Genomic DNA, 12,258 nt, shown 5'->3' with positions numbered 1-12,258 from the left:
ATTAATTTTCTAATATAATATTTATAATTAATTATAAAACCTGGTCTAGTGAAAGTAATGTGGCACTTATTCGTTCTTATCAACTACAATGGAGGGCTCTTCGACAGTCAGGGAATGCAGCCAAAATCAGTTCATTATAAACTCTTGTTTTCAGTGGGTCAGTGGGAAAGAATGTCCAAGTTAATAGTTTATTTTCTGAGTGCAATTCTTGCCATAATCCCTATAAAATCCCTGTCGGTATCCGAGAATTCTGATCGATTCATCTGCCTGTTGCAGGATCCTCCGAATCAATGTGGCCAATTTTGCCTCGCCGCGCTGAGGCCAATTATTGATCTCATTGCCACGCAAAAAAATCAGTGGACCAACAGTGATAATGAAAAACTAAATGAAATCCTTGCCAAATTGCAGAGCGTAGAGGCTCAGCAGACAGACACTCGTGCTCAAATTGAAAATCAGCAGAAATCCCTGGGGAAATCCTGCAAGGACGTTGTTTCGGAGGACATCATAGACAGGTTTAACAGGATGGAATTTCAGCAGACGGCCCTTCAAGTTTCACAGGCCAAACATGAGGAAAAACTTTCAGTCATACAAGAAATTTTGACTAGCATTAAAAGTAAAACTGAGGCTAGAGTAACGATGGCATCTTCTAAGTTCCAGCGGATCGGATCGAGGTATTTTTATATTGAACACGTTCATAAGAAAACTTGGAATTCTGCCACGGACTCCTGCAAAAAAATAGGTGGACGTCTAGCTTCTATCCAGAATGAAGACGAGTTTGACGGCATCATTGCGGAACTAAATTCGAATGCTAGTTATATGCTGGGCATTAGCGATTTGGTTGAAAGGGGCGTGTTTATATCTAAATCAACCGGAAAGAGAGCTCCCTTTTTAAAGTGGAAACCTGGAGAACCTAGATCTGATTACCTTAACAAGCATTGCGTTACTGTGCATGACGGTCGCATGTGGGTTGACCACTGTGACGCTACACACAAATATATTTGCGAGTTGGCAGATGGTTAAGTTTAATGGGGAAAAATGTATATACCTTTTTTTTAATACTAAAAGTATAAAACACAATGCTTCCAATATATGTATAAAAAGAAAACAATTTTAGTTTTATTTTCTGTGAACAACTCATCTTACGAAAATGTTTAATTATTATTTAACAAAATAAACATTTATCCAATGATGCAGATTGTTGATTATTAAACTAATGTAATTCATAAAAAACGGATCTAAAATGTGTCTAGGTATAAAAGTTTGACTTGCTACTTATTTTTATCTCAGATACTTATATTGAAAGAAATCAGAGCAATAGATTCGCATTAGCCATAACCGGCTGTAAAAAAGTTCCCTTGACTAAAACAATTTATTGCACTTTGTCATTTAGTCTTGAAGAAAAATTGTAATATTTGTAATCTTTAGAAGTTGTCTCGCTCTTCGACAGTCAGTGAATGTATCCAGAATCAGTTCATTATAAACTCTTGGCCCAGTTGGTCGGCGTGACAGAATGTCCAAATTAATAGTTTATTTTCTGTGTGCAATTCTTGCCGTAATCCCCATCAAATCCCTGTCGGTATCCGAGAATTCTGGTCGTTTCATGTGCCTGTTGCAGGATCCTCCGAATCAATGTGGCCAATTTTGCCTCTCCGCCTTAAAACCACTAATTGATCACATTGCCAAGCACCAGAATGAGTGGAACAACTGCGACAATGAAAAACGAAATGAAACCCAGGCAAAATTGCAAAGAATAGAGGACCAGCAGACAGAATCTCGGTCTCAAAAAGAAAACCAACAGGAATCCCAGGAGAAACGCATGAAAAAGGTTGTTACGCAGGACATCATAGACAGGCTTAGCAAAATGGAACTTAAGCAGGCCAAGATTGAAAAAAAACTTGAAGCCATACTGAATATGCTGAATCTAATTAAGAACAATTTCAAACGGTTCGGATCGAGGTATTTTTATATTGAACACGTTGATGAGCAAAATTGGAAGACTGCTTCGGATTCCTGCAAAAAAATAGGTGGACGCCTGGCTTCTATTCAAAATAAAGTAGAGTTTGAGAGCATTGTGGCCGAACTGAATTCGAATGTTAGTTACCTGCTGGGCATTAGCGATTTGGTTGATGGGGGCGTGTTTATAAGTAAATCAACCGGAAAGAAAGCTCCCTTCTTGAAGTGGAAACCTGGAGAACCCAGATATGATCACCCTGACCAGCGTTGCGTTACTGTGCACGACGGTGGCATGTGGGTTGACGGCTGTTCCTCTAAACACCACTATATTTGCGAGTTTGCTGATTAAATTAATATGGAGATAATATATATACCTATTTTTAAATCCTAATTGGTTTATAACATTTGTCTAAAACACAATGCTTTCAATAAATAAAAAAGGAAGTAATTCCAATTTATTTTTTATAATCCAATTATCTAAACAAATGTTGATTTGTTACACGACAAAATCTTTTTAAACGCCCTTAGGTACCTAAACGTTTTCCCACAAGTCAAATGGGGGAAGGAAGCTAGCTTCGGCAAGCCGAAGCTTATATACCCTTGCAGTCATCAAATATTTCGAACAAAATACATAAAGGCTAAACAGCATCAAAGCTATGACGATTATTTGATTAATTTTCCATATTTTCGATAATTGTTCATATGACGGCTATATGATATAGTTGTCCGATTTTGATAACATTTAATTCGTAATTCAAGAGTCGTTAGACAACTCTACATATATTCAAAAAACATGCTCGTGGGATTACAACGTTATGTATTATATATATATATTTATATATATATATATTTCTATACTAATATTATAAAGAGGTAAAATTTGTTTGTTTGTTTGTTTGTTTGTTTGTTTGTTTGTTTGTTTGTTTGCAGGGAATAGGCTCCGGAACTACTGGTCCGATTTAAAAAATTCTTTCGCCGATAGAAAGCTATATTATCGTGGAGTTAAATAGGCTATAATTTATTTTGAAAAAATACTAGGGATCCGTAAGAAAATTGCAATATTGTCGCATATAAAGTGAGTTGCTACCTCATCACACCGACAAACACGCTCCCATAGCATTTTAACTCAATTTTTGTGTTCACTGTGAAATTGTGAAAAAAAAAGAATTTTTATTCAATTTAAGTTGAACTGTAAAAATTATGTGGATCGTGCATTTGAGGATAAATTCACAACTCTGTCCATAGTCCAAAATGATTAGAGGACGACGTGCAAACATTGGCCGCAGACATCCAAGCCAGCAACAAGTATATTCACAAAACTTAAGCAAAGAGAGACAAATGAGCACATGGAGATCATTGGCATCATTCAATCGCATGGCATTCCAATATGACCCCACTGCGAACTACAGTGATAATGAAAATTTAGATTGCAGTGCGTTAAAGTTTAAAAGAGAAACGGCTGGATTGTGCTGCGCAAGTGGAAAAGTCAAACTGGAAAAGTGTTAAATCACCATCTTTCTATACTTCCATATATTTGAAAAATGTTGCAATATTGACTTTTAACATATGTTGTTAAATTGTGTTGACCAGCGAAGCGGACACAGGACCTCTAGTTATATATATTTTTTTCATTATTTATATCTATATTGTGATACAATTTTATCCGAAATTCAATAGTAGTTAGAAAACGCCATCTGGAAGAAATCAAGTCGATCTGATCGAAAACAACGGCGTAAGATTTTTTATTTCATTCTTACGTATGGGGGTTATCCGATATAGTCGGCCGACCCGGCCCTTCCCGACTTGTATACTGCGTGTAAAAACTACACAACTTTTGGGAAAGTTTCAGCAAGATAGCTTTAAAACTGAGAGACTAGTTTACATAGAAACAGATAGACAGACGTAATTCGATTCAGATCTCGATGCTGATCAAGAATATATACTTTATGGGGTCAGAGGTATCTCCTTCCCTGCGTTGCAAACTTCTTTTGCCACTATTTGATCACATTGCTAAGCACCAATATCAGTGGAACAAGAGTGATAATGAAAAACTAAATGAAACGCAGGCCAAATTGCAATGAATAGAAATCCTGGAGAATCCCTGGAGAAATCCTGGAAAAAGGTTGTTTCGGAGGACATCATAGAAAGGCTTAGCAAAATGGAACTTAAGCAGGTCAAGATTGAGGAAGAACTTCAAGCCATACAGGAAACGCTGACTTGAATGAATAACAAAAGAATGTTCAAGCAGATCAAGGTATTTTTATATTAAACAAGTTGATGAGCAAAATTGGACGACAGGTTCGGAGTTCTGCGAAAAAAAGGCATTGTTGCGGAACTAAATTCGAATTTAAGTTATCTGCTGGACATTTGTGATTTGGCTGAAAAGGCGCGTTTATATGTAAATTCACCGGAAAGAAAGCTCCCTTTTTGAAGTGGAAACCTGGAAGACTCAAATATGATAACCCTCACCAGCATTGAGTTACTGTGCATAACGGTGGCATGTGGGTTGACAGCTGTTCCGCTAAACACAAATATATTTGCGAGTCTGCAGATGATTAAGTTAAAGTGGAGAAATGCTCAAGGAACCATAAGATTCACAAGACATGGATTATCCCAGAATTTACAGTATAAGCCTAGGGAATAGTTAGGTATACTAAACTGTGCAAAATGAACTGGAACTTATTAAATTGGTGATATAACCCTTTACATGGTGGTGATGCATATCTGCATCATACCGTTCAAATTCAATTATTTTTCAACGGGCATTGCAAAACTGTCTGAAATCTTTTTAATGCAGTTCAGAAAGAAAGGATGCGTAAAAGATCTGAAAGGCTGATCCTGAGTCTTACCGTCCGATAAGCCTCTTATCTTCCCTGTCCAAGTTGTGGGAGAGACTCATTGCCAATCGAATAGCAGTTATCATGAATCGAGACAATATCTTGCCAGACCACCAATTTGGTTTTCGAAGAGGACACGGCACTGTGGAACAAGTCCACAGATTGGTGAAGCATATATTGCAGGCCTTTGATGACAAAGAGTATTCCAACGCAGTTTTCATTGATATGCAGCAATTTCGATAAGGTGTGGCATGTTGGACTTTTGCTTAAAATCAAAAACCTCCTACCTGCCCCCTACTATGGTTTTCTGAGATCCTACCTAGAAGAAAGCAGTCGTCGCAAGCAAAATATCTTGGTATCACACTGGATAAGCGCCTTACGTTCGGACCACATCTGAAAGCAACAGTCAAAAAATGTAACCAAAGGATTCAGCAATTGCGTTGGCTTACACACAGAAGGAGCACTTTGCCGCTGAGATGCAAGAGGGCAGTATATGCATTCTGTATCCTGCCAATCTGGCTTTATGGTATTCAAATTTGGGGGATCGCAGCCAAATCGAACTACAAAAGGATACAAGTGTTGCAGAATCGGTTTCTATCACAGAGACCTAAATCTACACACTGTGGAAGAACAGATTGGGAGACACACAAGCCGATACAGAGATACCTCGGGGAAAGAAGTATATGTGCATTGAAATTATTTAAAAAAAAAAAACCATAAAATAATTAGGTATATTAGGTTTTTGATTAAATTTATTTATATTGCTGGAATACATATTAACAAAAAAATAACAATATAGTTTTCGTAAACGTTTTGATTAACTTTAAATTAAATAAAGAATTTTAATTTTATATGAAATAAGTAAATGTGTATACTGGCCGAAAATTCGAAATACATGTTGGAAAATTTTTCAACAATTTTAAGTACACTTCCTAATAATTTATATGACTTCCTTTCTTAATAAAAATTTGTTTAATCCGATTGGGCATTGAATTTGCTAAGTTTTTCAGAGTTGTCGGATTAATTTGATCCCATTCCTTGATCAAAGCCTTTTTAAGGTCATTAACTGTGTCGAACTGGCGACCATTCTTGTAAACTTTATTAGAAAGAATTCCCCAATTGGCTTCTATTGGGTTTAGGTCCGGGCTGATCGCTGGCATTGCAATAGCGGTATTTTTCTAGCTGCCAGAAAGTCTTTTGTTTTGCGAGCTGTGTGGATTGGCGCATTGTCTTGCTGGAATGTCTCCAGCAAATTCAATGAGCACTGTTTCTAGTAACTCTATATAAATTTCTGCATTTGTTTTAGTCGGTATAAAACAAAGTGGAGACTTCCCAGCATACCCAAATCCGGCCCAAACCATTAATGATCCTCCACCGTGGTTTCGTTTATGGCAGACCTGCCGTGGTTGCCTTTTGTCGCGCCAGTACTTTTGACAGGAGTCAGGGCCGTCTAAGTTAAATTTTTTTCGTCCGAAAATATATCTTTTCTAAACTCGATTTCAGTAGGCCTGCCGCTTCGCTTTATTTTTCCATAACTTTCTGGATTTTTAAGGAAGATACTAATTGTATTCCTGTGCCTATTTAATCTGACAGCAATATAAGAAATGGTCTGGCCAGATTCAGCCAGTCCTTTGATCATGCCGCGATCTTCCTATGACAAATGTAAACCACGGGGCATCAAACTAAATATTAATTATTTTATTATACAAAGATAAAAATATATTTTACTTACGTTCCGCTGACTAAAAAATATTTTTAGATCACACTTCTTAGCTTACTCGCTATCAATAACAGAATATTCTCAATATGCATATACTTATTTCCTTTTAAAATCACAAGTTTCAGCACATGTTTTTAGAAACGGTACAACGAATGAAGTCCAAAGAGGACCGTTGAATTAGGATATGTTCATAAAAGATAAGAATACAATTTTGGCAATCCTTGCCAAATTGCAGAGCTTAGAGGCTCAGCAGCCAGACACTCGGGCTCAAATTGAAAAGCACCAGAAATGCCTTGAGAAATCCTGCAAGGAGGTTGTTTCGGAGGACATCATAGACAGGTTTAACAGGATGGAATTTCAGCAGACGGCCCTTCAAGCTTCACAGGCCAAACATGAGGAAAAACTTTCAGTCATACAAGAAATTTTGACTAGCATTAAAAGTAAAACTGAGGCTAGAGTAACGATGGCATCTTCTAAGTTCCAGCGGATCGGATCGAGGTATTTTTATATTGAACACGTTCATAAGAAAACTTGGAATTCTGCCACGGACTCCTGCAAAAAAATAGGTGGACGTCTAGCTTCTATCCAGAATGAAGACGAGTTTGACGGCATCATTGCGGAACTAAATTCGAATGTTAGTTATATGTTGGGCATTAGCGATTTGGTTGAAAGGGGCGTGTTTATATTTAAATCAACCGGAAAGAGAGCTCCCTTTTTAAAGTGGAAACCTGGAGAACCTACATAGATCTGATTACCTTAACAAGCATTGCGTTACTGTGCATGACGGTCGCATGTGGGTTGACCACTGTGACGCTACACACAAATATATTTGCGAGTTTGCAGATGATTAAGTTTAGTGGGGAAAAATGTATATACCTTTTTTTTAATACTAAAAGTATAAAACACAATGCTTCCAATATATGTATAAAAAAGAAAACAATTTTAGTTTTATTTTCTGTGAACAACTCATCTTACGAAAATGTTTAATTATTATTTAACAAAATAAACATTTATCCAATGATGCAGATTGTTGATTATTAAACTAATGTAATTCATAAAAAACGGATCTAAAATGTGTCTAGGTATAAAAGTTTGACTTGCTACTTATTTTTATCTCAGATACTTATATTGAAAGAAATCAGAGCAATAGATTCGCATTAGCCATAACCGGCTGTTAAAAAGTTCCCTTGACTAAAACATGATTCAGTGTAATTTCACTCAGACAAGAGTATAATTAGTTGAAATTTTAGTTCGACCTTCAAGTTTTGCCTGCCTGCTCAAACGTTGTTTTTTATGGATTTTCGCAATGTTCGGGGGGTTGTGAGACACAAATTTATAAGAATGAAAATGGCTTCATTTTATCAAAATTTTTTATTTTAATCTTTAATAAGGCATATTTTGTGGTCTACAATTTATTCAAATTGAAAAGATTTCGACTTTTTCTCGATAGCAACCTCTTTTATAGCAGCCACAAAAACATTGACATCAATCGCAGATTTGGCAGTCTGACTATACCTATGACGTACCATGATGACTAAAGGAAGAAAAAACGATCATCAAAAACACTGAATCCATCAAAAATATCAAAATTATCATTAAACGTTTTGGTTGTGTACAGAAACACTATATCAGGCTATAAAATACAATTTTATGTTCCTAGATGACGCGGTAAAAGAATGTCTCATAACCCCCCGAGAACGTTGTCTCACGACCCCCCAATAGCTATATTTTAAATATGGCTACTGCTTTACGGACGCATTAAATGTTTATGCAAAATTTGTTCCGTGTGTCAAAAGGCTACTCACCAAGGAATGTTTCGGATGTATGCACTCTCGCAAATAGCTTGTAAAACAAAGCGAAAAGACAGCAAACACGAACGGTCTACAAAACTTTCGATCACAAAATTGGAGTTGCGATTTGGGAAGAAATAAAGAATCGGCATGAGCGGAATATTTGTGATGTGGATATGAAGATTGGAAACAAGCAAGAAGTTTCGAAGTCAGCTGGTAGATGTCGCGCTTTTAGTTCAGGGCTGTAAGCGCGTCTCACGACCCCCCGTGTCTCATGACCCCCCGGTCTCACCTACCGAATGAAACGAAAAGAAACTCTGTAGTCAAGCGCCTCGATTTTTAAACAAAATATGATGAATAAAATCAAATAAAATCAATTCCAATTTTGGTAAATTTATATACCAACACACCGCTTCCACAAGTTTTCTTTACCTAATACTTTCTTTTGAACATAAAACTGTAAAGTAATGGATACAAAAAATTATCTGAAAGCTTATATTTTTTATTTTTCATAAAAAGTATTTCTGGCGAAATAAATATTCGACAAACCGTTATAAGCGTTCATGCAAGTTCAATATCTATTAATTAAAATGTATTAAGCAAATATACCGTTAGGCTTTTATAACAATGCTTTAAAATTTTTTTCTCCCAGCTCTATACTCTGGGCGACTACGTATGGAACGTATGGATACCTCTGAAAAAGCCAAAAAATCAGGAAAAAAATTCACTTTAAAAAAAATAATAGTTTATTGGAAGTAAAAAAAATAATATTTGGTGTTAATTATTTTCATAATTTCATAAAATTTACCATGAAAAAACAAATCGTATCACTTAAAATGTTGCATAAATATTTTTGTGCATAATTTATGCACCTTAACCGAAAACAATCAAAAAAGTAACTTAAACAAAAATTTTGTTAAATTTTGTCGCACAGTGTAATATATAATTATCAGTCCTACGGCTTACAGTTATTCGTTCTTATTAACACTCTCGCAATTCTCGCTCTTCGACAGTCAGTGAATGTATCCAGAATCAGTTCATTATAAACTCTTGCCCCAGTTGGTCGGCGTGACAGAATGTCGAAATTAATAGTTTATTTTCTGTGTGCAATTCTTGCCGTAATCCCCATAAAATCCCTGTCGGTATCCGAGAATTCTGGTCGTTTCATGTGCCTGTTGCAGGATCCTCCGAATCAATGTGGCCAATTTTGCCTCTCCACCTTAATGCCACTAATTGATCACATTGCCAAGCACCAGAATGAGTGGAACAACTGTGACAATGAAAAACGAAATGAAACCCAGGCAAAATTGCAAAGAATAGAGGACCAGCAGACAGAATCTCGGTCTCAAATAGAAAAGCAACAGGAATCCCTGGAGAAACAATGGAATTGGGTTCTTTCGGAGGACATCATAGACAGGATTAGAAAAATGGAACTTAAGCAGGTCAAGATTGAAAAAAAACTTGACGCCATACTGGATATGCTGACTAAAATTAAGAAAAGAAATAATTTCAAACGGTTCGGATCGAGGTATTTTTATATTGAACACGTTGATGAGCAAAATTGGACGACTGCTTCGGATTCCTGCAAAAAAATAGGTGGACGCCTGGCTTCTATTCAAAATAAAGTAGAGTTTGAGAGCATTGCGGCCGAACTGAATTCGAATATTAGTTACCTGCTGGGCATTAGCGATTTGGTTGATGGGGGCGTGTTTATAAGTAAATCAACCGGAAAGAAAGCTCCCTTCTTGAAGTGGAAACCTGGAGAACCCAGATATGATCACTTTGACCAGCATTGCGTTACTGTGCACGACGGTGGCATGTGGGTTGACGGCTGTTCCTCTAAACACAACTATATTTGCGAGTTTGCTGATTAAATTAATATGGAGATAATATATATACCTATTTTTAAATCCTAATTGGTTTATAACATTTGTCTAAAACACAATGCTTTTAATAAATAAAAAAGGAAGTAATTCCAATTTATTTTTTATAATCCAATTATCTAAACAAATGTTGATTTGTTATACGACAAAATCTTTTTAAACGCCCTAAGGTACCTAAGCGTTTTTCCACAAGTCAAATGGGGGAAGGAAGCTAGCTTCGGCAAGCCGAAGCTTATATACCCTTGCAGTCATCAAATATTTCGAACAAAATACATAAAGGCTAAACAGCATCAAAGCTATGACGATTTTGATAACATTTAATTCGTAATTCAAGAGTCGTTAGACAACTCTACATATATTCAAAAAACATGCTCGTGGGATTACAACGTTATATATTATATATATATATTTATATATATATATATTTTATATATTTTTTTTCATTATTTATATCTATATTGTGATACAATTTTATCCGAAATTCAATAGTAGTTAGAAAACGCCATCTGGAAGAAATCAAGTCGATCTGATCGAAAACAACGGCGTAAGATTTTTTATTTCATTCTTACGTATGGGGGTTATCCGATATAGTCGGCCGACCCGGCCCGTCCCGACTTGTATACTGTGTGCAAAAACTACACAACTTTTGGGAAAGTTTCAGCAAGATAGCTTTAAAACTGAGGGACTAGTTTACATAGAAACAGATAGACGGACAGACGAACAGACGTAATTCGATTCAGATCTCGATGCTGATCAAGAATATATACTTTATGGGGTCAGAGGTATCTCCTTCCCTGCGTTGCCAACTTCTGGCCAAAATAATAATACCCTTTGCTCTGCAAGGGTTAAAAATTTTTGTAAAAACACACCGCTTCAACAAAATCTTTTCTGATTAAGAATTTATGAACTGCGGTACGAAGAGTTTTTTTTACTCTACGTAAGCTTACTTTTCAACATATTCAGTATGTAGTACTGTAAGACTAACGGAAAAAAATCATCTTAAAGCTTAAAATTATTTTTTTTATTATGTAGTATAGTATAGTTATGTTTAGTATAGTATTTCTGGCGAAATAAATACTAAACAAATATGGAGTAATCAGCATATATAATATATACAAATAAATATATATATATATGTATATGTATAACTCTATATATAAAAAATTCACATTTCTCGTGAATGCATCCAGAATCAGTTCATTATAAACTTTTGTCCCCAGAGGGTCAGCGTGACAGAAAGTCCAAGTTAATATGTAATTTCTTTTTTGTGTGCAATTCTTGCAGTAATCCCTATGAAATCCCTGTCGGATGAGAACTATGGTCGTTTGATGTGCTTGTTGCAGGATCCTCCGAATCAATGTGGCGAATTTTGCCTCTTCGCCTTAATGCCACTAATTGATCACATTGCTAAGCACCAATATCAGTGGAACAAGAGTGATAATGAAAAACTAAATGAAACGCAGGCCAAATTGCAATGAATAGAGATCCAGCAGAAAGAAACTCGGTCTCAAATAGAAAAGCAACGGGAACCCCTGGAGAAATCCTGGAAAAAGGTTGTTTCGGAGGACATCATAGACAGACTTAGCAAAATGGAACTTAAGCAGGTCAAGATTGAGGAAGAACTTCAAGCCATACAGGAAACGCTGACTTGAGTGAATAACAAAAGAATGTTCAAGCAGATCAAGGTATTTTTATATTAAACAAGTTGATGAGCAAAATTGGACGACAGGTTCGGAGTTCTGCGAAAAAAAGGCATTGTTGCGGAACTAAATTCGAATTTAAGTTATCTGCTGGACATTTGTGATTTGGCTGAAAAGGCGCGTTTATATGTAAATTCACCGGAAAGAAAGCTCCCTTTTTGAAGTGGAAACCTGGAAGACTCAAATATGATAACCCTCACCAGCATTGAGTTACTGTGCATAACGGTGGCATGCGGGTTGACAGCTGTTCCGCTAAACACAAATATATTTGCGAGTCTGCAGATGATTAAGTTAAAGTGGGGAAATGCTCAAGGAACCATAAGATTCACAAGACATGGATTATCCCAGAATTTACAGTATAAGCCTAGGGAATAG

At 36.2% G+C, this 12,258-nt stretch overlaps 2 protein-coding genes across 2 annotated transcripts; both read left to right on the top strand.

Moving 5' to 3' along the window:
- Nucleotides 1-1,510: 1,510 nt before the first annotated feature.
- Nucleotides 1,511-2,302, top strand: LOC108100786 (accessory gland protein Acp29AB-like). The gene has a single exon (XM_017204827.2). The coding sequence runs from the start codon at nucleotides 1,511-1,513 to the stop codon at nucleotides 2,300-2,302; it is 792 nt and encodes a 263-aa protein (XP_017060316.2).
- Nucleotides 2,303-9,316: 7,014 nt separating this feature from the next.
- On the top strand, nucleotides 9,317-10,298 carry LOC108100835 (accessory gland protein Acp29AB-like). The gene has a single exon (XM_017204906.2). It carries the CDS (start codon nucleotides 9,377-9,379, stop codon nucleotides 10,172-10,174), a length of 798 nt encoding a protein of 265 aa, XP_017060395.1. The 5' UTR covers nucleotides 9,317-9,376; the 3' UTR covers nucleotides 10,175-10,298.
- The last annotated feature ends 1,960 nt before the right edge of the window (nucleotides 10,299-12,258 follow it).

The sequence above is a fragment of the Drosophila ficusphila genome, unplaced genomic scaffold (genome assembly GCF_018152265.1).
Source record: "Drosophila ficusphila isolate 14025-0441.05 unplaced genomic scaffold, ASM1815226v1 contig_855, whole genome shotgun sequence".
NCBI lineage: Eukaryota > Metazoa > Arthropoda > Insecta > Diptera > Drosophilidae > Drosophila > Drosophila ficusphila.
This window is presented reverse-complemented; position numbering and strand designations above follow the sequence as displayed.

Coding starts and splice junctions, on each gene's coding strand:
- LOC108100786 (XM_017204827.2), top strand. CDS start 1,511: ATGTCCAAATTAATAGTTTATTTTCTGTGTGCAATTCTTGCCGTAATC.
- LOC108100835 (XM_017204906.2), top strand. CDS start 9,377: ATGTCGAAATTAATAGTTTATTTTCTGTGTGCAATTCTTGCCGTAATC.